Source organism: Bos indicus, chromosome 15, assembly GCF_029378745.1.
Source record: "Bos indicus isolate NIAB-ARS_2022 breed Sahiwal x Tharparkar chromosome 15, NIAB-ARS_B.indTharparkar_mat_pri_1.0, whole genome shotgun sequence".
NCBI classification, from domain to species: domain Eukaryota; kingdom Metazoa; phylum Chordata; class Mammalia; order Artiodactyla; family Bovidae; genus Bos; species Bos indicus.
In genome coordinates this window covers 83,498,175-83,520,343 of record NC_091774.1, presented here as the reverse complement: position 1 = coordinate 83,520,343, position 22,169 = coordinate 83,498,175, and the positions used below count along the sequence as shown (strand labels likewise).

The 22,169-nt window shown below is 51.9% G+C and overlaps 1 protein-coding gene across 6 annotated transcripts in view; it reads right to left on the bottom strand.

Annotated features, from left to right (window-relative positions):
• STX3 (syntaxin 3) overlaps nucleotides 1-22,169 on the bottom strand; it is a 53,848-nt gene that overhangs the window by 16,987 nt on the left and 14,692 nt on the right. For 5 of the 6 annotated variants that reach the window (XM_070767516.1, XM_070767513.1, XM_070767514.1 and 2 more), the window contains one exon: nucleotides 14,857-14,940. In XM_070767516.1, the coding sequence (XP_070623617.1) occupies nucleotides 14,857-14,877 (21 nt within the window). In that variant the 5' untranslated portion in view covers nucleotides 14,878-14,940. Of the gene's footprint in view, nucleotides 1-14,856; nucleotides 14,941-19,365; nucleotides 19,756-22,169 lie in introns of those variants that run through there. The other variant, XM_070767517.1, reaches the window with a different exon arrangement.

The following is a 22,169-nucleotide window of genomic DNA, read 5'->3' as shown; positions in this document are numbered from 1 at the left end:
GCCTTCTGAGGCCCAGCGGCCCCAGGGAGCGCCCGTCCACCATCCGCAGTCAGAGAAGGGCGCCGACAGCCGTCCACGAGGCTCCGTCTTCACTGCTCCGCGAGGAGGAGACACTTGCCCACCTCGGACGGGGGTCCCGGCTGGAGTCAAGAAGAGCCAGGAAAAGCCCAGGAAGCGTCAGCGGGAAGGGTCAGGACACCGGGCAGGTCCTCAGCTGCTCCGGAAGCGGGAGCCACAGTGAGTGAGGAGGAGAGGCAGGGAGAAAGGAAAGAGGCAAACAGCGAAAGGGAGAGAACGAACCCGGAGAGTGAGAAACGGGAGGGGGGGCGGGGAGAGAAAGGAGAGGAGAGGTGAGGAGCCCGCCGAAGCGACGGCCGCGCTGGGGCCCGAGCCGCCCGGCGCCCAGTGCCCTGGACACGCCTCCTACCAGGACCGCCACAGACCACCAGGACCCAGGAGCTGAAGCCGGGAGCGTGTCCGCTCTGTTCTGGTGCTCCTGACTGTGCCAGGCGTGTATGGGAAAGTCCCGGGGGCCTCCCTGGAGGTCCAGCGGCTATGACTCCCTGCTCCCAGTGCGGGGGGCCTGGGTTCAACCCCTGGTCAGGGAACTAGAGCCCACGGCCTGAAACTAAGAGTCTCCACGCCACAGCTGAAGAAGCTCCCGCACGCTGCGGCTAAGACCCGGTGTAGCCAAATGAATAAGAAGAAGGCACTTGGAGGCGTGCCTTGACCCACATGGATTCCGCCACCCGGATGTGAAGTTCAGCCTCAGCTCCATCCTCACAGGCACCAGGTGCCCCTCCGGGGGTGGCTGCAACGTGCGGGGCACGGCTCGTTGGAAGAGGTCTCGAAGCCTCCACATCCACCTGCCTGCCCTCCACAGCAAGGGGCACGCCAACACGGCCACAGTCAACAAACAGAAACCTCATAACATACCACACAGGAGGGTCTTAGCCCCTGCAATGCAACGGAAAGACAACTCACGATGCAGCTTCCAGCAGCCCTTTCCTCCAGTGAATAACCCACTTCTTAAAAAAAAAGAAAAGAAAACCTGATCACAGCTCTGCAACTGGTGAAGAAAGCAGGGGAAAGAAACTTGAGTTCTCTTTTTTATATTTACTCATATTTCTGGTTGCACTGGGTCTCTGTTGTGGTGTGCACGCTTCGCACGGCGGTGGCGTCTCTTGCTGTGGCGCACCGGCTCTAGACGCAGGGGCGTTAGCAGCTGTGCGCAGGGCTCAGCAGTTGCAGCGCTGGGCGCGAGGCGCAGGCTCAGGAGTCGTGGCGCACGGGTCAGCTGCGCCGCGGCACGTGGGGTCTCCCAGACCAGGGGTCAAGCCGGTGTCCAACCATCTCATCCTCTGTCGTCCCCTTCTCCTCCTGCCTTCAATCTTTCCCAGCATCAGGGTCTTTTCCAATGAGTCAGTTTTTCCCATCAGGTGGCCAAAGTATTGGAGTTTCAGCTTCAGCATCAGTCCTTCCAATGAACACCCAGGACTGTTCTCCTTTAGGATGGGCTGGTTTGATATCCTTGCAGTCCAAGGGACTCTCAAGAGTCTTCTCCAACACCACAGTTCAAAAGCATCAATTCTTTGGTGCTCAGCTTTCTTCACAGACCAACTCTCACATCCATACATGACCCCTGGAAAAACCATAGCCTTGACAAGACGGACCTTTGTTGGAAAAGTAATGTCTCTGCTTTTTAATATGCTGTCTAGGTTGGTCATAGCTTTTCTTCCAAGGAGCAAGTGTCTTTTAATTTCATGGCTGCAGTCACCATCTGCAGTGATTTTGGAGCCCCCAAAAATAAAGCCTGACACTGTTTCCACTATTTCCCCATCTATTTGCCATGAAGTGATGGGACCAGCTGCCATGGTCTTCGTTTTCTGAATGTTGAGCTTTAAGCCAACTTTTCTCTCTCCTCTTTCACTTTCATCAAGAGGCTCTTCAGTTGTTCTTCACCATAAGGGTGCCATAAGGGTGGTGTCATCTGCACTCCTGAGGTTATCGATATTTCTCCCTGCAATCTTGATTCCAGCTTGTGCTTCATCCAGTCCAGCACAAACAGAAACTTGTGCGACCAGGACCCAGGTGAAAGGAGCAGTGACCCCACAAGAGACTGACCCAGACTTGCCTGTGAGTGTCCAGGAGGCTCTGGGGAGGCGTGGGTCGGCGGTGGCCTGCTATAGGGTTGGGGGCACTGAGTATAGCAGTGCATGCATGGGACCTTTTGACAGAGGTCCCCACTGTCCTCATTACCTCCAACATAGCTTGGCCCCAGGTCAGATAACAGGGAGGGAAACAGCCTCGCTCATCAACAGAAAATTGGGTTAAAGATTTACTGAGCACGGCCCCCCCCATCAGAACAAGACCCAGTTTCCCCCTGGTCTCTCTCCCATCAGGAAGCTTCTATAAGCCTCTTATCCTTCTCCATCAGAGGGCAGACAGAATGAAAACCATAATCACAGAAAACTGACCAATCTGATCACACGGACCACAGCCTTGTGTAACTCAATGAAACTATGAGCCATGGCATGTAGGGCCACCCAAGACGGCCGTGTCATGGTGGAGAGTTCTGGCAGAATGTGGTCCACTGGAGAAGGGAATGGCAAACCACTTCAGTATTCTTGCCTTGAGAACCCCATGAACAGTGTGAAAAGGCAAAAAGATAGGACACTGAAAGAGGAACTCCCCAGGTCGGTAGGTGCCCAATATGCTACTGGAGATCAGTGGAGAAATAACTCCAGAAAGAGTGAAGGGATGGAGCCAAAGCAAAAACAATATCCAGTTGTGGATGTGACGGGTGATGGAAGCAAAGCCCGATGCTGTAAAGAGCAATATTGCATAGGAACCTGGAATGTTAGGTCCATGAATCAAGGCAAATTGAAGTGGTCAAGCAGGAGATGGCAAGAGTGAACACTGACATTTTAAGAATCAGCGAACTAAGATGGACTGGAATGGGTGAATTTAACTCAGACGACCATTATATCTACTACTGTGGGCAGGAATCCCTCAGAAGAAATGGAGAAGCCATCGCGGTCAACAAAAGAGTCCGATATGCAGCACTTGGATGCAATCTCAAAAACGACAGAATGATCTCTGTTCATTTGCAAGGCAAACCATTCAAATTCTCAGTAACCCAAGCCTATGCCCGTATGTGCAATCTAAAAACTGGTATAGATGAAACTATTTGCAGGGCAGGAACAGAGACAGACACAGAATGGACAGGTGGACACAGCGGGGTCGGAGAGGGCGAGATGAACTGGGAAAGCAGCACTGACGAGGATGCACGACACGTGTGATGCGGACAGCGGGTGGGAACCTGCTGCACCGCACGGGGCCAGCCCGATGCTCCGTGACGGCCGAGAGGGCTGGGCTGAGGCGTGGGTGGGAGGGAGGTCCAGCAGGCGGGGCCGTGCGGACCCAGATAGCTGGTCACTGTGGTGTACAGCAGGAACTAACACAACATCATAAAGCAATTACACTCCGCTTTTTAGAAAAGAAGTCAAAAGCCTAACGTTTTGATGACTCCTAAGGACTGGATGACTCGAAAAGTACCTCCTGGAATATTATTACTCCATAACGTGAAGAGCATCCTGACTCAAAGTCTGTTCAGTGGTAGGAAGACAAGGTAGGAAGTTGTTGGTAGGGTGAGACTGTTGGGCCCCAAGCCCAGAGTCGCTCTAGACACGACTAGACGGCCCAGCGGATGGGAGAACTGGACCCAGGCTCCGTCCCCAGCCTGTCTGCAGAGCTTTCCAGGTCAGGGGCCTCCACTGCTGCCTGCCCTCATCCTGCACCCACAGAAGCTGCCCCTCCCTCTGTCCTCATAGCCTGCCCATCTGGAGCTGCTTCAGGGACTCTGACTGAGTAATCCAGCGATTTAGTCAGCTCACCAAGGAACTGCAGAACACCTTCAGGACTTCAGGATGGGCAACTGGCCAATCACAGAGCTTTTTTGTTCCTTCTAACTTTGTGTCTGTGTTTTCCTGGAAGCGTTAGTTCTTCTCAAAGGTGACTTTCTGAGTACTTCAGGGTAGCAGGTACATGCCGTTAACTTCCTTTTTGTGCATTTGCCAGATAACCAAAGACTGGGAAGGGCAGGGCAAGCAGGAAATCTAAGTGCTGAATCGAAGCATTCAGTGCTGTTTGTCTGTGTGTTCAGGTTGTTTTAAAGAGACTGACATTACCCCGCACAATAATGTATTTAAGAACTAAACCTGATTTAACTCACACCTGTCCCATAAACAAGGCTCTTTGCTGGATGGCTGTGACGTCACCATCGCTACCCTTTTTATGCACGAGAACACTGCAGCTCAACGCAACCGAGGATGTCAGTCAAGGCCGTAACGGCAGGAAGAGGTAAAAGCGAGGTCTGAACCCGCATCTCTTAGATCCAAACCCCATCTCCTGGACTGGGTGAAGGCGCAAGAACCGCCTCCCTGGCTCATCTTCTCCCAGGTCCATGTGCGTCCAGCCTGTGTCAGGTGGAGGGGTGGAATCCACTCACCATTCCGTGAGACCGGCTCAGGGACCTCTGACCGGTGTCATGGGCCCTCTTTTCTCTAACCAAAACTCCCTGGAAGGACCTTTTCTCCAAGGAGTGCTCAAGAAATGCTGTTGACTGAAGGAACCAATCCAAACGTTTTTCTTTTTTTAATCACCATGCTAAATTTGCAGCTAAAACATCCTCAATGCCTATTTATTGTATTGGTAAGACTCTGGTAAGACTCCCAATGCAGGGGACCCAGGTTTGACCCCTGCCTGGGGACCCAGATTGCACATGCCACAAACAAGAGTTCACGTGCCACAGCTAAGACCTGGCATGGCCAAATAAATAAAAATAAATACTGTTTTAAATGCGCTTTTCAATGATTTGTCAGGAATGGGGCGATCTGGATAGCACAGTTTAAGACATAAGTTAGGATCAGACCAGGTGCACATTCTGGCTCCACCCTTAGCAGTCAGTGACCGTGAACAAGCCGCTTACCCTCCGAGCCCCAGTCCTCTCACCTGTGAACAAGGATTATCCTATTTCCCACCTCCCCGAGTTGGTGTGAGCGTTACGCGAGGTAAGACATGGCGCACTACGTGCTCAGAAACGCCGGGCGGTGCTGCCGACAAAGACGAGGGCAGCCAGCAGTCACTGCACTGGTACTGCCTGCCAGGCACTCCGCTGAGCCTTTCCAAGCAGGTCTCCAAGCCTCACGGCAATCCCGACGTTAACAAAATGCTCTGTGATGTCCACAAAGGACAGCAAGTTAACTGCTCTTCACATTGGGTATCTGTTCACGGAACTAACCGTAATTACCACAGTATACGGGCCGCTGTCTGTATCCTCAGGTTCTGTGTGTATGGATTCAATGCAAAAATACTCAAGGGGAAAAACTATTCCAGAAAGTTCCAAAAAGCAAAACTCAAATTTGACAACTATTTGACAACTATTTACATAGCATTTACATGGTACCAGGCATTCAGAAAACTAAGATCATGGCATCCGGTCCCATCACTTCATGGGAAATAGATGGGGAAACAGTGGAAACAGTGTCAGACTTTATTTTTGGGAGCTCCAAAATCACTGCAGATGGTGATTGCAGCCATGAAATTAAAAGATGCTTACTCCTTGGAAGGAAAGTTATGACCAACCTAGACAGCATATTAAAAAGCAGAAACATTACTTTGCCAACAAAGGTCCATCTAGTCAAGGCTATGGTTTTTCCTGTGGTCATGTATGGATGTGAGAGTTGGACTGTGAAGAAAGCTGAGCACCAAAGAATTGATGCTTTTGAACTGTGGTGTTGGAGAAGACTCTTGAGAGTCCCTTGGACTGCAAGGAGATCCAACCAGTCCATCCTAAAGGAGATCAGTCCTGGGTGTTCATTGAAAGGACTGATGCTAAAGCTGAAACTCCAGTACTTTGGCCACCTCATGGGAAGAGGTGACTCATTTGAAAAGACCCTGATGCTAGGAGGTATTGGGGGCAGGAGGAGAAGGGGACGACAGAGGATGAGATGGTTGGATGGCATCACCAACTCGATGGACATGGGTTTGAGTGAACTCCAAGATTGGTGATGGACAGGGAGGCCTGGCGTGCAGCGATTCATGGAGTCGCAAAGAGTCGGACACAACTGAGCAACTGGACTGAACTGAACTGAGGCATCATAAGTAATCTAGAGATGATTTAAAGTGATTTAAGGTAGTCAGCTATGTGTAGATTATATGCAAATACTACACCACTTTATGTAAGAGACTTGAGCACCCAGGGGTTTGGTATCCAGCGGGGTCCCGGACCCAACCCCTCCCTACCCAGAAGGACTGTACTAATCACCACCATCTGACTAAAATGAGGGAGCTATTTTCACGACATGGATGGCCTCTTCCCAGTGGATCTAATTAGCCAGTGGACTCTAATCTAAAAGCAGAGAAAGCACTACTCTGGAGACTGGCAGATACTGCGGGGTAGGGTGTAAGGCTTTGTCTTACCTAGGGGACTCGGACAGTAAAGAATCCACCTGCAATGCAGGAGACCTGGGTTCAAACCCTGGATCAGGAAGATTTCCCTGGAGAAGGTAATGGCAATCCACTCCAGTGCTCTTGCCTAGGAAATCCCATGGACAGAGGAGCCTGGAAGGCTACAGTCCATGAGGCTGCAAAGAATCAGACACAAGTAAACTACCACCACCACCCATCATACTGCTAAGTTAGGTGTTAAATCTTTCATATTTATTTACTGAAATTTATTACATGCCACCTTTTAAGGCAACAAAAGTAATAGGATTGTAAGGGTCAAATAATTATTCTTCCTCTGTCAATGCATACACCTTTCTTCAAAAATCATATAATCCCCAAAAGTCTTTGTATTAGAAGGCAAGTCCTCTGATTCGTTTGCTTCTTTGCTTTGGGAAGCAAACAAACATTGACAGGGAAGGACAGAGAAAGGTCTCAGTCAGCCAAGCATCAGAAGTCAAGTCCCTCAGGGGATTTTACCAAGACTGTGAGTGGTGTTTCAACTCTCCGTTTATGAATGAAAAGAGACGCGTGATCTCAGAGCTATGCTGACCTGTGACAACTAGTATTCTCGGTCAAATCAGTTAAGTGTATTTGGGCTTTGTGCCGCCCAAAACATGGTCAAGAAAATAGAAATCTATTGAGTTATTTTAACTGAAGTATCAAAATACAGGGAATTCTTGACAGAAATGAGCTGAGGGATGTGCCTGGGGGCCAGTGTTTAAGACTCCACCGCCAATGCAGGGGACATGGGTTTGATCCCTGGTCAGAGAAGTGAGGTCCCACAGGCCACAAGGCAAGTAAGCCCACACACTACAACTCCTGAGCCCGCGTGCTCTGGAGTCCTCACACCGCAAGAGAAGCCCATGCAACACAACCAGAGAAAGCCCATGCCCGCATCAAAGACCCAGGGCAGCCAGAGAGAGAGAGGTGCAAGAGCTGAGAAGCCAGAGGACAGCGAGGCATCCTGGAAACGGGCACCAGCCGGCTGCAGGGACAAAGAAGGCAGGCATGGTCCCCGGGGCCCCTCTGGTGGAGCCAGGCCTTGGTGGCCGACCAGCAGAACGGGGACCACAGAGGCAGGGCTGATGGAGTGAAAGCTGAGGTCACGGAGGAGACATGTCTGGGAGGAAAACCATGGCCTCATTCCCACCACCTTTAATCTTCTGAGGTGCCTCCCCTGGGTCAGACACAGCAAAATCCAGTAAGGGACCTGGGGCAAGGGGTCCCTTGCAATACAGAGCAGAGCACGGGAAGGGCGATAAATGAAGCCAGGAGCAAACAGGCAAATGACCAAAAAGGGCTTCCTGCCTGCATATCGAGCCCAGAAACACAGAACCTTCCAGCCCAACTAGGCATCTGAAGGTGCTACTTCAGGCATGAGGTGAAGAGTGTTTAGCCTCCTAGATCTGACTTAACACCTAGATTTCCAAGTTACACCCACTTTGAGGATCTTCGTTTTAACAAAAGTCACAAGACTGCACGCCTCCTAGCTTCTCTAACCGGCCACAGCTCCACTGGCCTTGTTCCCTCGTCCACATGGATCCGCATCACTGCGCTAAGCACGTGGTGGCCCTCGGTAGAAGTTTGTTCAATGAATAAAGAAATGAATACATGTAACTCTGGAGACAAGCTTGCTCCATAAACCACTGCGAAACTGACACCCCCCTTTTTAAGCACATCCAAGAAAGAAAAGTTTATGACAGCATTCTCGGCAATAAGTTCATTCCTCTCGTTAGCAGAAGTTACACGTCAGAAAGGGTTCCATGAAAAAATAACTGTTAAGACAGGCAACTTAACCAGGTTTCTTCACTGTAGGGCTCCTCAGAACCTCTAACAAGTTCATGTCATTTCCAGTCTCCATGGGAGGAAAAGAGTATGATGTGTTTCTCAAACATAATTGAAGTCTTTGGGCATCTCACACCGCAACCCAACAGGCATCCCCACCTGGCCCCGCCCTCCCGTGTTAACAGAACTCATTCCCCACCTGGCCCCGCCCTCCCGTGTTAACAGAACTGATTTTCTTTGGGCAGAGGGGTTGCCAGGTCTAGAGGCTGGATTCTGTGGTAATCCGGTGGTAATCCGGACAATCCTGCCCCTTAGCCGTCTCTCACTTTTCTGATCTCCACTCTAAGCGAAGGGTGGCCGCGACCATGGGATCCGTCGCCAGCCAAAGGGCCACAAGGTAGGGCAGCGTGAAGGATCTGGGTAGTTTTCCTCCCTGAGAAGAGGATTTCCGAGCTGTTCTCACGGCCTGGTGTGTGTGTTCAGTCACTCGGTCGTGTTCGACTCTTTGCAACCCTATAGACTGTAGCCCACCAGGTTCCTCCATTCGTGGGGGTCCCCAGGCAACAATGCTGGAGTGGGTCGCCATGTCCTCCTCCAGGGTATCTTCCCGACCCAGCGATCAATCCCAGCCTCCTGTGAAGGGATGCTGGTGTAGGGTGATGCCACATGGAGCTGTGACTCTGGTGGTTTTGAAACATGGTGGTTAAGGATCTGCCTTCTAACGCTGAGGACATGGGTTTGATCCCTGGTCGGGGAACTAAGATCCCACATGCCACAAGGAAACTCAGCCTATTGTGCTACAACTACTGAGAAGTCTGCACATCGTGACGAAGAGCCCACGCGCTGCAGTGAAGGGCTCTGCGTGTGGCAGCGAAGACCCAGTGCAGCCAAATAAAGAGAATAATAAGTGGTGGACCACATGGTCATGGCACAAACCCTTCCATCTCCTCATTGAGAGGGCTATCTGTGTAGTCCTCTGTTGAGTCAGGCAGGCTTATGACTGCTTCAGCATCAGCGCACAGTACAAATGATGGGCGGTGTGACTTCCACAGCTGCCAGGCCTGCCTTGGAGCCCTGAGCCGCCCCCCAAACCAATGACCCTGAGTCCATCGTGCTGAGAAGCCCAAGCCACAGAAAGAGGTGAAATACAGGTCTCCTCTGAGACACCCTGGTGTCTCCTTCAGGCACCAGACGCCTGAGTTAAAAGCCTCTGAGATTCCAGACTCTGGCTAGTCAAGACCCCAGAAACTGTGCAGCAGAAATACGCCACCTCTGGGAGTTCCCGGTGGTCTAGTGGTTGAGGCTCAGTGCTTTCACTGCCGGGGCCCAGGTTCAATCCCTGGTCAGGGAACCGAGATCCATAAGCCACACAGCAGGGCCAAAAAGAAAAAAAACAAAAACCTCCGGTGGGCCCTTGTCTGAACCCTAAATCCCTAATCCACAGAATCCGTCAGTATTACAGCAAGGTTACTCTACCCCACTAACTGCTACAGTGATTTATTATATAAGCAGATACAATCAGGTAGGTCCTGTTTTCTCCAAAACTTTGTACTCTCTGCCAGCTGAACAAAAAGACGAAGGCAAATATGCAGACAACTGCCAATTAGACAAAAATCTGAGGTTTATCATTTGCTAGACCCTGGCTTAATCAGCCTGTGAGGCCTCAACACCCAGGGGTCAATTCTTTTCTGTAGTAACTGGGAGGCGAGAGAAATCATTTGAGTTTCACAGGGCAAAGTACATTTTGAACACCTCCTGGTCTTGTGACAGCATCTGTACCTTACAAGTGCCTCCCCGACCACCTGCGATTCACACCGTCAGGCCTTGCAAATGACCACGGGTGACCATTTGCTGGAAGCAGTCCAAAAGTCCAAAAGATAAAAGTCTTGTGTACTTTTTATCACAAGAGCACACTCACAAGCAAGCTACTCTGCTCCATCCTGCCGAAGGCACTGGGTGTGTTCCTCAGACACGCGAAGAGGGAAACCTTTTCATTTCCCCAAACCCCCATTATCTGGAATGCACTTTAATCCACCTTCGAGGATATTTCCAGACCACGTTCTCTAAAGTAGACTTTGTGATATATATATATGCATGCATGCTAAGTCGCTTCAGTCATGTCCAACTCTGTGCGACCCTATGGACAGCAGCCCACCAGGCTCCTCTGTCCACAGGATTCTCTAGGCAAGAATACTGGAGTGGGTGGCCATTTCCTTCCTACATATATAATGTGTGTATATATATACACATTAACAAATATACTGGGGAACAGAATGGTGAGAAAACTTAAATTTACTGAAGATAAACTTACCGTAGGTCACACACTGTGCAGGAATATCCATTACTTTCTCATTTTATAACAACCAGCAGGAAATACTGCTGGTTATTATGAATATGATAATCAAAAACCTTTGATTATTATACAGTCAAAATCAAAGTTATTATAAAAATCAAAATCACTGTGGACGGTGACTGCAGCCATGAAGATGCTTGCTCCTTAGAAGGAAAGCTATGACCAACCTAGACAGCATATTAAAAAGCAGAGACATTACTTTGCCAACATAGATCAGTTTAGTCGAAGCTATGGTTTTTCTAGCAGTCATGTACAGATGTGAGAGCTGGACTACAAAGAAAGCTGGGCGCTGAAGAATTGATGCATTTGCATTGTGGTGTTGGAGAAGACTCTTCAGAGTCCCTTGGACTGCAAGGAGATCCAACTGGTCCATCCTAATGGAAATCAGTCCTGAATATTCATTGGAAGGACTGATGCTGAAGCTGAAGCTCCAAAACTTTGGCCACCTAATGGGAAGAGCTGACTCATTGGAAAAGACCTGATGCTGGGAAAGATTGAAGGTGGGAGGAGAAGGGGACAATAGAGGATGAGATGGTTGGATGGCATCACCAACTCAGCGGACATGAGTCTGAGCAAACTCAGAGAGCAGTGGAGGACAGCAGAGCTGGCGTACTGCGGTCCTTGGGGTCACAGAGTCAGATACCACTTAGTGACCCAAGAGCAACACTGCTAGGCCTGTTCCAGAGGAAAGCGGGGTTGAGAGCAGTCACACAACTTTTCCAAAGCTATACCACTGTCATGAGCACAGCTGAGATGCAGACCAAGACCTGTGCACCGGCTCCCTCCTGTCTCTGCCCAGAGACAGAGCCTCCAACACGGAGCCTCTCTGCGCCCTATTAGATGTGAAGGGATGGAATTAACCTTTACCGAGCTCCCTTGTGAGCACTTCCTGAGTCTTGGCTCCTTTCACCCCCAACTTATCAGGAGATGAATATTTTTCTCCCCACTTCACAGCTAAACCCACAGAGACTTAGAGAGGTTAAGACACGTGCCGATAGCAGAGCATCTAAACAGACGTTTCTCCAAAGAAGACAGACAGATGGCCAACGAGGCAGATGCAGAGATCTGCACCATCGCTAGTGACCAGAGACGTGAAATCAAAACCACAACGAAATATCATCTCATAGCAGCCAGAACGGCTGTCACCAAAAGCCCACAAATAAATGCTGGTAAGGATGTGGAGGGAAGGGAAGCCTCCTACACTGCTGGTGGGAATACAAATTGGTAAAGCCACTATGGAGGACAGTATGGAAGTTCCTTAAAAAACTAAAAATAGAGCTAACGTATGACCCTGCAATCCCACTGCTGGACATACATGTGGAGAAGACGATTCGAAAGGATACATGTGCCCCAATGTCCACAGCAGCACTGTTTACAGCAGGCAAGACGCAGAAGCAACCTAGACGTCCATCACCAGAGGAATGGATAAAAAAGATGTGGTACGTGTACATGACGGAATATTACTCAGCCATGAAAAAGAATGAAAGACTCTGCAGCCACATGGATGGACCTGAAGAGTGTCACACTGAGTGAAGAAAGTCATACAGAGGAGGAGAAATATCCTATGACATCCCTTATATGTGGAATCTAAAAGGAAATGATACAAATGAATTGACTCACAAAACAGAAAGAGATTCACAGACTTTGGACCCAGCTTATGGTTGTCGGGAGAATGGGGGGAAGGGGTAGTTAGGGAGTTTGGGATGGCCGTGTATACCCTGGTGTACAGATTTAAAACGATAACCAACAAGGACCTACTGCGCAGCACATAAAACTCCGCTCAATGTTACGTGGAGGCCTGGATCGGAGGGCAGTTTGGGGGAGAATGGTTACATGTATATGCGTGGTTGAGTCCCTTCGTTATTCCCCCAAAACCATCACAACATTGTTAATCAGCTATGAAAGTGAAGTGAAAGTTAGTCGTGCCCTACTCTTTGTGACCCCATGGACTGCAGCCTCTGTCCACAGAATTTGCAGGCCAGAATACTGGAGTGGGTACCCATTCCTTTCTCCAGGGAATCTTCCCAACCCAGGGATCGAACCCAAGTCTCCCACACTGCAAGCAGATTCTTCACCCTCTGAGCCACGAGGGAAGCCCATTAATTAGCTATACCCCAATACAAAACAAAATGTTGAAAAAAAGACACATGCCCAAGATCACACAGTGGCAGATAAGGAATTAAGTCCAAAAGAATCATGCTCATCCCAGCCAAGCACGCTGTCCTCTTCTCTACCTTAAATATGATGGGGCCTTTTTTTTTTAATGATAGAAAAGCATTTAACAAAAAGAAAGCAAGAAGAAAAGCGGCAGCCGCAGAGACCTTGTTAAGTCTCCAAAAATAACTACCCTCCATCTGGCACTTTCCGGCTCAGATAATGCTTTCCAGATGTACGATCCTCACGTGATCTCAAGGGATCCTCGGGCCAGGCTTGAAAGGTAAGTTCTGCTGTTCCTGATTTCCAGAGCAGGGATTAAAGCCCAGCTGGGTTCAGGAACTGGCCCAAGGTTAACTGCTATTTAAAGGCTTGAGGGTAGACTCAGACCTGGTCGTGGAAACCAAGGCCCACCCATCTGCCCACCTCCCAAGGAACACTGCCTCTCAGGTCCCCTCTTACTGGGTTAAGAGAAAAGGGAGGACACCGTTACTGTAGAAAGTCCTGATCTTAGGAAAGAAGTCAATGTAATTGGTTCTCTGAGGCAAGACCAGGGCGATGAGCTGCAGTGACGTCACCCAGCTCCTCACGCCCACGCCCAGCGCTGAACTGGAAGAGCTCTTCCTTCCAGTGTCCACACCTAGAACAACACTGGACTCGTAAATAACTCAAGCATCGTCTGATCTCATTACGACTCCTGCAGCAAAGGGACGGGCCCACCCACGGGAAGGGTGGGGCGCAGTCCGGGCCAACTTCCCAGTCAGCCGTGCACACACTCACGCTCACCCTGAACCCGCTCTGACCCTCACAGATGGGTGGCCGGGCCATCGCGCCCCGCTCCACTGAGAGAGGAGCCAGAGGGTGCTTCCCCACACCCACAGCCTGGAGGCCGAGAGGAACCCACACCTGTGTGCAGAGAGAGCAGGACACCTCTTTAGATACAGCAATTAAAAGCCTAAATAAAGAAGCCACGGGATGGCAGCGGTGCAGCTGCAGCTGGAGCTGGAGCGCTTTGGTTTGGTCTGGGTGCAACACGTATAAACACGTGCTTATACGGCAGGCGCTACATGAACGTTTCAGAAACAGGAGCCGCTTAATCCTCCTAATAGTCCTTTGGGGAATTATATTATCGGTCCCAATGTACAGATAAAGGAAACAAGACTGTGAAGGAATGTTCATAAGAATGGCAGCTGTCAGAAGCAGGGCTGAGATTTTTTTTTATATGGGTCATTCATTTTTAAAGCCTTTATTGAATTTGTTCCAATATTGCTTCTGTTTCATGTTTTGGGTTTTTAGTCATGGGGCATGTGGGATCTTAGGTCCCCCCCGACTGGGGAGTGAACCCATCTCCACTGCGCCGGAAGGTAAAGTCTTAAGCACCACCGCCAGGGAAGGCCCCTGGGCTGAGAGGCGAACCCGAGCTCCCCTGGCTCCAGCGCCTGCGTTTCTGTCCGTGACACACGCGCCCCTTCCCCAAGCTCTCCATCACTCGCGCCTCCCACAGCACCGTCCAGCAGGACCCTCTACCTCAAAGGCCATGCGAATCTGTACACACGGGCCACCCATTTCTGCCTCTGCTGAATTTCAAAAGACATTAACTGGTGGTTTCTTGGTTTGTGAGTTGTTACCAGAATTAAGTCAAAGGGATTGAATTTTTGGTAACAACAATTCAGATCTATCCCAATTACAGGCCTAAAAATGCCATGAAACGCTTTTTTTTCCCTTACGTTCATGGCTGGGTCCCCTGGCGTGGTTCCCTATTTAAATTCTCTTGTAGGCAAGAAAGGACACCATGAAAATGTCATCACGAGCGTGGCTTTAACAGCGTCTCTTTGATGTGCATGGTTTACCTCCTGCTGGGTTTCTCAGTGAGAGTAGAAGCCCACGTCCTCCCCAGTAACGGGGACTCTCCTCGCAGCCTCTCGGCCTGGCTCCCCCCCAGCAGAAGACTGGCTTTCCTCTGCTGCCCCCGAAAGACCTACGGGCTTTACCGTTGCCTAAGGAAGCTACGGTTCCTTACGTCCATTCAGAAGAAACACACGGAAGGCACCCACCTCGGAGAAGAACTCGTCCATGAAAGCTGTGTTGTCAACAGCGATCTCGACCTCGTCGGTGTCGTCATCCTGCGTCAGCTGCTTCTGTGAGGGACGAAAAGAACGAGGTGAGACCAAAAGCCCAGGAAACCCGAGAGCGCTGAGCACGCACCAAGCAGCGGGAGCCGCACTGGTGCGCGTCTCACATGCGACCTGCAGGTCTCGGAACGGCTCGCGATGCAGCAACCCGAGAGCGCTGAGCACGCACCAAGCACCGGGAGCCGCAGCAACCTCTCATACACTCTGAGTTCAAGTCCTAGCTCCCCAAAGAATGTATACATGGCTCAATCACACCAGAAATTAATGCAACATTGTAAATCAACTACAGGGAGCTCAGCTGGTGAACAATCCACCTGCAGTGCAGGAGACCCTGGTTCGATTCCGGGGTCGGGAAGATCCGCTGGAGAAGGGAAAGGCTACCCACTCCAATGTTGCGGCCTGGAGAATCCCATGGACTGTATCACAGAAAGTCAGACATGACTGAGCGACTTTCAGTTAAACACAGAGAGAGGAAAAAAAGAAAAACACCAATCAATCGACCGACCCCAGCTCTCCTCATCCATAAAGTGCTAATCATAACACCACTTGAATCACAGGTTTGTTTACAAAATGAGTGACATGATGGCTAGGAAACACTTGCACAGGGCCCGGCAGGCTGCAAGTGCGCAGTGAGCATCGTGTTCGGGGGTGGTGATGATGGTATTGGTGCTGTTATTGTAACTTATTCCAGTTGGAGACCCGAGAACAGAGAGGCCAAGACCACACAGCTAGTGCTGGAGACGAGATTCCAGCCCGTCCTTCGGGTCTGGATCCCGTGTTTCTAACAATGTTCAGGCGTATGACCTACCCCACCAGGGATATATGTATTAGTCCCGATTCCTCCAAAGCACCAGCTTCAAATCCTCACGGTGGGAGCAAACCTTTTCCCGTTTTCAGCAACCACCCGATGTAAAGGGAAGGGCACCGCTGCGAGAGCTCCGGGTCAGAGCTCGTGTTCACAGCAAACAGGAAGCCCTCCCGCAGGCTCCAGCACCCCCGGCGACGCCGGCTTTCTGAATCTCATTCAACCACCCCTGCAGGACCACGAAGCGGCAGCGAGAGGAAGTGCCCCCATGCCCACCCACCAAAGGGCCCGAGCTGCTTCTGCGTTCTTCCCAGACGTCCCCCGACTGCTGCAGTCCACACAGCACCCCATCCCTAGGCACGGGGGAGAAGGGGTTGCAGGGGGTGGAGGCGGCGAGGGGGATGAACCTCGATACCGGCTCTCCACACACTTCAGGGGCCCGTGGCCTCCTAAGCCAAGACATGCCACTCAACACAGGACTCCAGGAGCAAGCAAGGCCACCAGGGCCCCCGTTCCCTCCCCAGCTACCATCCCGGGAATGGTCTAGTCCTGATGGAGTTCCTGGAACTGCCCCTGAAATGTGGGGCTCTCCAGTCCTCTGGGGAGCCACCTTTGACTACCGCCCCCATCATCTCAGGCTTCCCCGAGAGCTCGGTGGGTAAAGAATCCGCCTGCAATGAAAGAGACCTGGGTTCGATCCCTGGGTGGGGAAGATCCCCTGGAGGAGGAAACAGCAACCCAGTCCAGTATTCCTGGTTGAAAAACCCTGTGGACAGAGGAGCCTGGTGGGCTGCAGTCCCTGGGGTCGCAGAGAGGCAGACACAGGTGAGGACTGAGCGCCCCCCACCTCGTTCTCTGGCGTGGCTGCAGCCCTCAGCAACCCGAGGGTCACAGCCTCGTGCAAGGACTTGGACGTCGAGGACGCCACTCCAGCCCCGCGAGCACCTTCCTAACATTTCCCAGGATTAAAAGTCCCAAAGCCTAGTGGCCCTGTGCCCAGGAAGGATGTTTCCTACCTAGAAATCCCAGGCCCTTTCCTGAAACCAAATTCATTCCTTAAGAACTCAGTTAAGTACTGTTAGGTACTTAGATATTGTTTGATCAGGTACTGTCACCTCCTCAGTTTTCTTTAAGATTTTGTGTTCAAGAAAAGGAAAATAAAAGAGGGGGAAAAGCCCACAAAATGGTCTACGGGGAAAAAAAAGTCCCGAAGCCTAAGAGAGCACACGGGCCCCCTAAGATCTGGCTCCCACTCACAACTCTTTTTTTTGTTTGTTTAATTGAAGGACAATTGTTTTACAGAATTTTCTTGTTTTCTGTGAACCCTCTGCATCAGCCAGCCACAGGCGCACATGTCTATCTTCTCTATGATGCGTCTGGGCCAGGCGCTTGGAACCCCTAACATGTTTCTGGACACACCATGCTTTCACCTTGCAGAACTGTCATCCAAGAACTTCTTCCTGAAATGCATTTGTCCAGCTGGCAAAATTTCATTGAGGCTTTAAAATTCAACCTCGAACAAACTTCTCTGTCTGCCTGATCTGACCCCAACCCCCTGCAACATTTAAAACCTCCCTGAGCTCCCAATGCATTCTGTGCAAACCCTCTTCAGTCCCACCCCGCCCATATTAATCACCCCTTCACCTACCGATCCTTCCCCACTGACCTGAACTCCCGGAGGGTCAGGGCTGCCTTGGGCTTCACCTGGAGACTTGGAGTATGTGCCTGCCCAGAACACCTTCCTTCAGGAAGGTACCTAACCTCCTCCACCTTCCCCATATGATGGGAAAGTTATCGGTGCCCACCTAGGCTCCCTGAGGATTCTGAATCATGAAATGAACAGAACCAAATCGCCCTCTAGCAACACGCAACAGAGACACTACCCTCATCTCCACCTTCCCAAACCCACTCCTCGGCTCAGAGCAAGCTCTACAGATCTTCCGCGGTCTTCTTCCAACAGTATTCTTGTAATACTGCTTTTCACTTGTTTAGCCAGAAGCTTCTGTCACTCGCAATTAACATCTCTTGGACTTCTGGTGTCCAGTGGTTAAGACTCTGTGCTCCCAACACAGCGGGCACGAGTTCAGTCCCTGGTCAGAGAAGATCTTGCAGACCACATGGCAAGGCCAAAGAGAAAAAAAAGTATGAAATGAAATGAAATTACCTGCGGTGGTAGTGGCTTAATGCTAAGTCGTGTCCAACTCTTGCAACCCCATGGACTGGGGCCCACCAGGCTCCTCTGTCCATGGGGTTCTCCAGGCAAGTATACTGGAGCCCGTTGCCATTGCCTCCTCCAGGAGATCTGCCCAACCCAGGGATCAACCCCTTGGCTCCTGCGTTGCAGGCAGATTCTTGACCGCTGAGCCACCAGGGAAGCCCTGAAATTACTTGCGCTTGTCATTAATTAACCTATTCCGAATGTATACTGAGCGCACACCATATGCTGTAGATGTAATGAAAACTGAAATCAACTTAGTTTAATAACTAACTCCCACTGAGGCCAGTGGCCTGGATCCACCCAGCAGTTTCTAAAGCTTGAGATAAAATGCTGCTTTTACCAACTATCATCAATACCCGGGCGTCTCAGCGGACTCCAGAGGGCTCTGTCTCCCAAGAAGGATCGCCAAGACCCTCGCTAGAAAAACAGGAACCCGACCTTCCCGCAGGAACGTGACTCAGCACACCCCTGTTGAGAGTCTGATAGAGACCCCCACTGGGGGGAAACAGCTCAGGTCTGTGAATACACACGTAACTCACACACAAGACACACGGGTGTGCCCACTCAGTTTCATTCAAACAGGCAAATGTGCTAAGGAAGTGAGGTGAGGCTGTATCATGGGATGGACTCAGAGAAGTTTCTGGAAGCTGGGAACGACATCGTCCCGGAGCACTGGAGGCAGCCTGAGCCCTCTGTCATGATACGCACGAGAGCCATGCCCTTCGGACAGGGACTCCCCACCTGCCGGCTTTGAGCAGGCACCTCCAATGAGAGGATGCCCGAATTTGGGGAAAAAAGCAGCCTTGGGTCACCCAGAGCTGGGGTTCAAGGCCTGTCGTTATCACTGACCTGCTGTGAGGCCTGCAACAAGTTCTCTGACTGCTCTGAGTTTTTCTACTGCTAAGTGGTCACAACACCACAGACCCTGTGACTCTTAACAGGCTCACCTGTGGGAAGCTTCACACAGCAACAGCAGTGCCTAATAAGTGTCTGCTTCCCCACCACGTAATTGTAAGGGTGTGCAGCCTAAACATACGGAGGCGCTCACGTAAAGGCTCAGTCAAGATCAGCTCTGCAGCAGCAGGACCACCTGGGCTTTGTAAGTGACTCCATCTCGTGTTCGTCGTGCACACGTGCTCAGTCGTGTCTGACTCTGCGACCCCATGGACTGTAGCCCTCCAGGCTCCTGTGTCCACAGGATTTCCCAGGCAAGAAGACTGGAGGGGGTTGCAGTGCTCTCCTCCAAGCGACCTCCCGACCCAGGGGTCCACCTGCCTCTCCTGCACTGGCCGGCTTGGCATCTTAGCCACTAAGCCACCTGGGAAACCACCACCCCCCATGCTGGTCACTGAGGCTCAATGACTGTTCACTCACGTGGCTCAGCATCTCTGAGCCTCAATTTCCTTACCTACAAAACAGGAGCGACAGTGTCCACCAGGGCTTTTGTGAGGATTGAATAAGATAATCGCTTTGCGTTCCTTACACGATGAACAGCACGTGGTTGCTGCTGTTGATCGTCGCTCAGTCGTGTCTGGCTCTTTGCGACCCCATGGACTGCAGCACGCCAGGCCTCCCGTCCCTCACCATCTCCCGAAGTTTGCCCAAGTTCATGTCCCTTGCATCGGTGATGCCGTCCAGCCATCTCAACCTGATGCCCTCTTCTCCTTCTGCCCTCAATCTTTCCCAGCATCAGGTTCTTTTCCGATGAGTCAGCTGTGCGCATCAGATGAGCAAAATACTGGCACAGGTAACATCTCAATAAAACAACAAGATCTAGAAAGTCATCTCCACTGCTTTTATCTGGATCTAAGTACTCTTAAACAGGAAAGAACCAAAAAAAAAAAAAAAGATACAGAACGTTAGAGCTGAAAGTAACCCTACAGATTCTATCATCAGATTCTCTCACTTAAGAGATGGGCAAACCAAAGCCCAAGACCAAATCATGAGTTATCGGAAGAGCCAGGAATAGAACCCAGGTTCCTTGACTCCCATCTTCCCAGGATGGGAAGTTTCTCCTACAGTTTTTCCCACTGCAGCGAGCTGCCCCCACGATCAACAACAATAGCAACAAACTTCAGTCCAGATGAGACAATTCCCGGAAGCGGCCGAAGCCCAGGTCATCTGAACCACGTGAGACTGGGTCAGGGCTTCCCTGAGAACAGACCCGCCGGACCCTGGGCGGGGGTCCTTCCCTTCGGACACACCCATGCTCTCACGGGGGCCAAGGGGCCTCGGGAGCCCCAGGGCTAGCAAAGCATGTGATGCGCCGGGACTGCCCACCGCCTAGAGGGCACTGGGGCATCTTTATCGAGGCGTGTGGCAACAGGAACGTTGCAGCAGCGGCTGCAGCGGCCGCAGCTGACACCGCCTGCCAGCACCACGCGCCCGCCACCTGCTTCCTCTCCCCTGACTCCTGCTCCTCGCCTGCCAGGAGACACGGCCGTGACTCAGCCGCACTGAGCTCACCTCTGTCCCCCACCCCTGCGGCCCCCGCCCGGGCCCCGGGCCCTGAGGACGGCGGGCCCGTGCCACCCTCTCTGCAAACAGTGGGAGGAGGGCGCAGACCCAGGACTCGGCGCCACCCGCAATCCCGCCACCCAGCCTGACCGTGCCCCAGCCCCTTCTCTGTCGGCCTCAGCCTGTGGGCCCCTTCGTGGGCTCCTCTCATAGAACATTTCCCACCCGCAGAGCCTCTGTCATTTCAGTCATTCATGTCCGACTCTCTGCCACCCTGTGGACTGGAAGGTAGCCTGCCAGGCTCCTCGTCCATGGGATTCTCATGTCCGACTCTCTGCCACCCTGTGGACTGGACCGTAGCCCACCGGGCTCCTCGTCCATGGGGTTCTCAGGCAAGGGTACTGGAGAGGGTCGCCACGGCCTGCTTCGGGGCTCTTCCCGACCCAGGGATCGAACCCGCGTCCCCTGCTCGGCGGGTCTGCCGCCTGAGGAGCCCCTGGGAGGTGCTAGGGGGCCACCACCCTCCGGCTGAAAGCGGGCTGGACAGGGGCTGCGGGGGCCTCAGGCCGGCGCGCTGGTCCCCACTAAGCCTCGGTCTTCTGACCCAGTACGGGGCTAGCTTTCCAATGCGACTCTGCGCACCCCCAGGAGACCTCAGGGACACCGCAGAAACCCTCCAGGGAATTTGGGTGGGGCAGTCAAGCCTGCATCCCCTCTTCCACCTGCAGAGCTCCACCTTCATCTGCTTTTCACACTGAGGTTGAATACACGACTTCACTTTCAGAATCAGGCCTCTTGCCAAGAGAGAAAAAGGAAGGGGAGAGGGAGAGAACAAGAGAAAGAAAGAGAGGCACGCTTAGCCAGCAGGAACTGCACCAGAGCACATGAACGGAGCTTTCTAAAGAAAAGGGAAGAAGACGGAGTCCCTCCCTCCTTTCCAAGGTAAAGCATGGCTCAGTGTTCATCCAAATCATCAGCAACTCCTGAAGGACCTTTACAAATCAGAGCGTCAAGGTGGAAGGGACAAAGAAAAGGACGGGAGAAGGCCACCCCAAATGCAGAGGTCTCTGTTTACAGGCTCTCTGATGACCCTCCTGCAGTGGGTGTCAGACCGAGGGAGACTCAGGAGTGCTCTGGAAAGTTTCGGGGTGAAGGAGATGATAACAGAACCGGGGGACCAGCAGTCCGGCCTGGGGAGGCGCGTCTGGTCCCGATGTCCCCGCTGGGGAAGGACCGTGGTTGGCGGGTCGGGCCCTCCAGTTGCTTCCTCCTCTCCACATGGAAAGAGCTCTGTGCTTGGGAGACTCCTGTTTACAGACCCAGATCTTCACCCATTAAATCCGGTTCAAAGAGACAAGGACGTGTGATTCTCCTCGTCCTTACTGCCTACCTCCCCCACCCCCCGAGCCTCCTTTCCAGGATGAGGGGTTGTGGATTCCCAAGGACAAACACCAGCACATCCAAGGACTCCAAACACACACATACACCCCTGCCTGAGCCCAGCGTCTGGTTTTTCCAGTCTCTCTCCTCCAATGAAGAGAGTCAGAAAGTCTGAGTGTCAGCTCTCAGCAGGCACTCAGGGCTCTCTGTTCCCCACCTCAGGGTCTGCGAGACCTCCGTCAACGCCCCTTCGCCCTCCTAAACCGAAACCCTCCCGGACGAGATGTTCCCCTTTCTGCCTCTTCCTGACACCCCCCCTCCGCTGAACCAAGAGGAAACCACGGGAGAGTGGCTTCCTGGGTGAACCTCATGCGC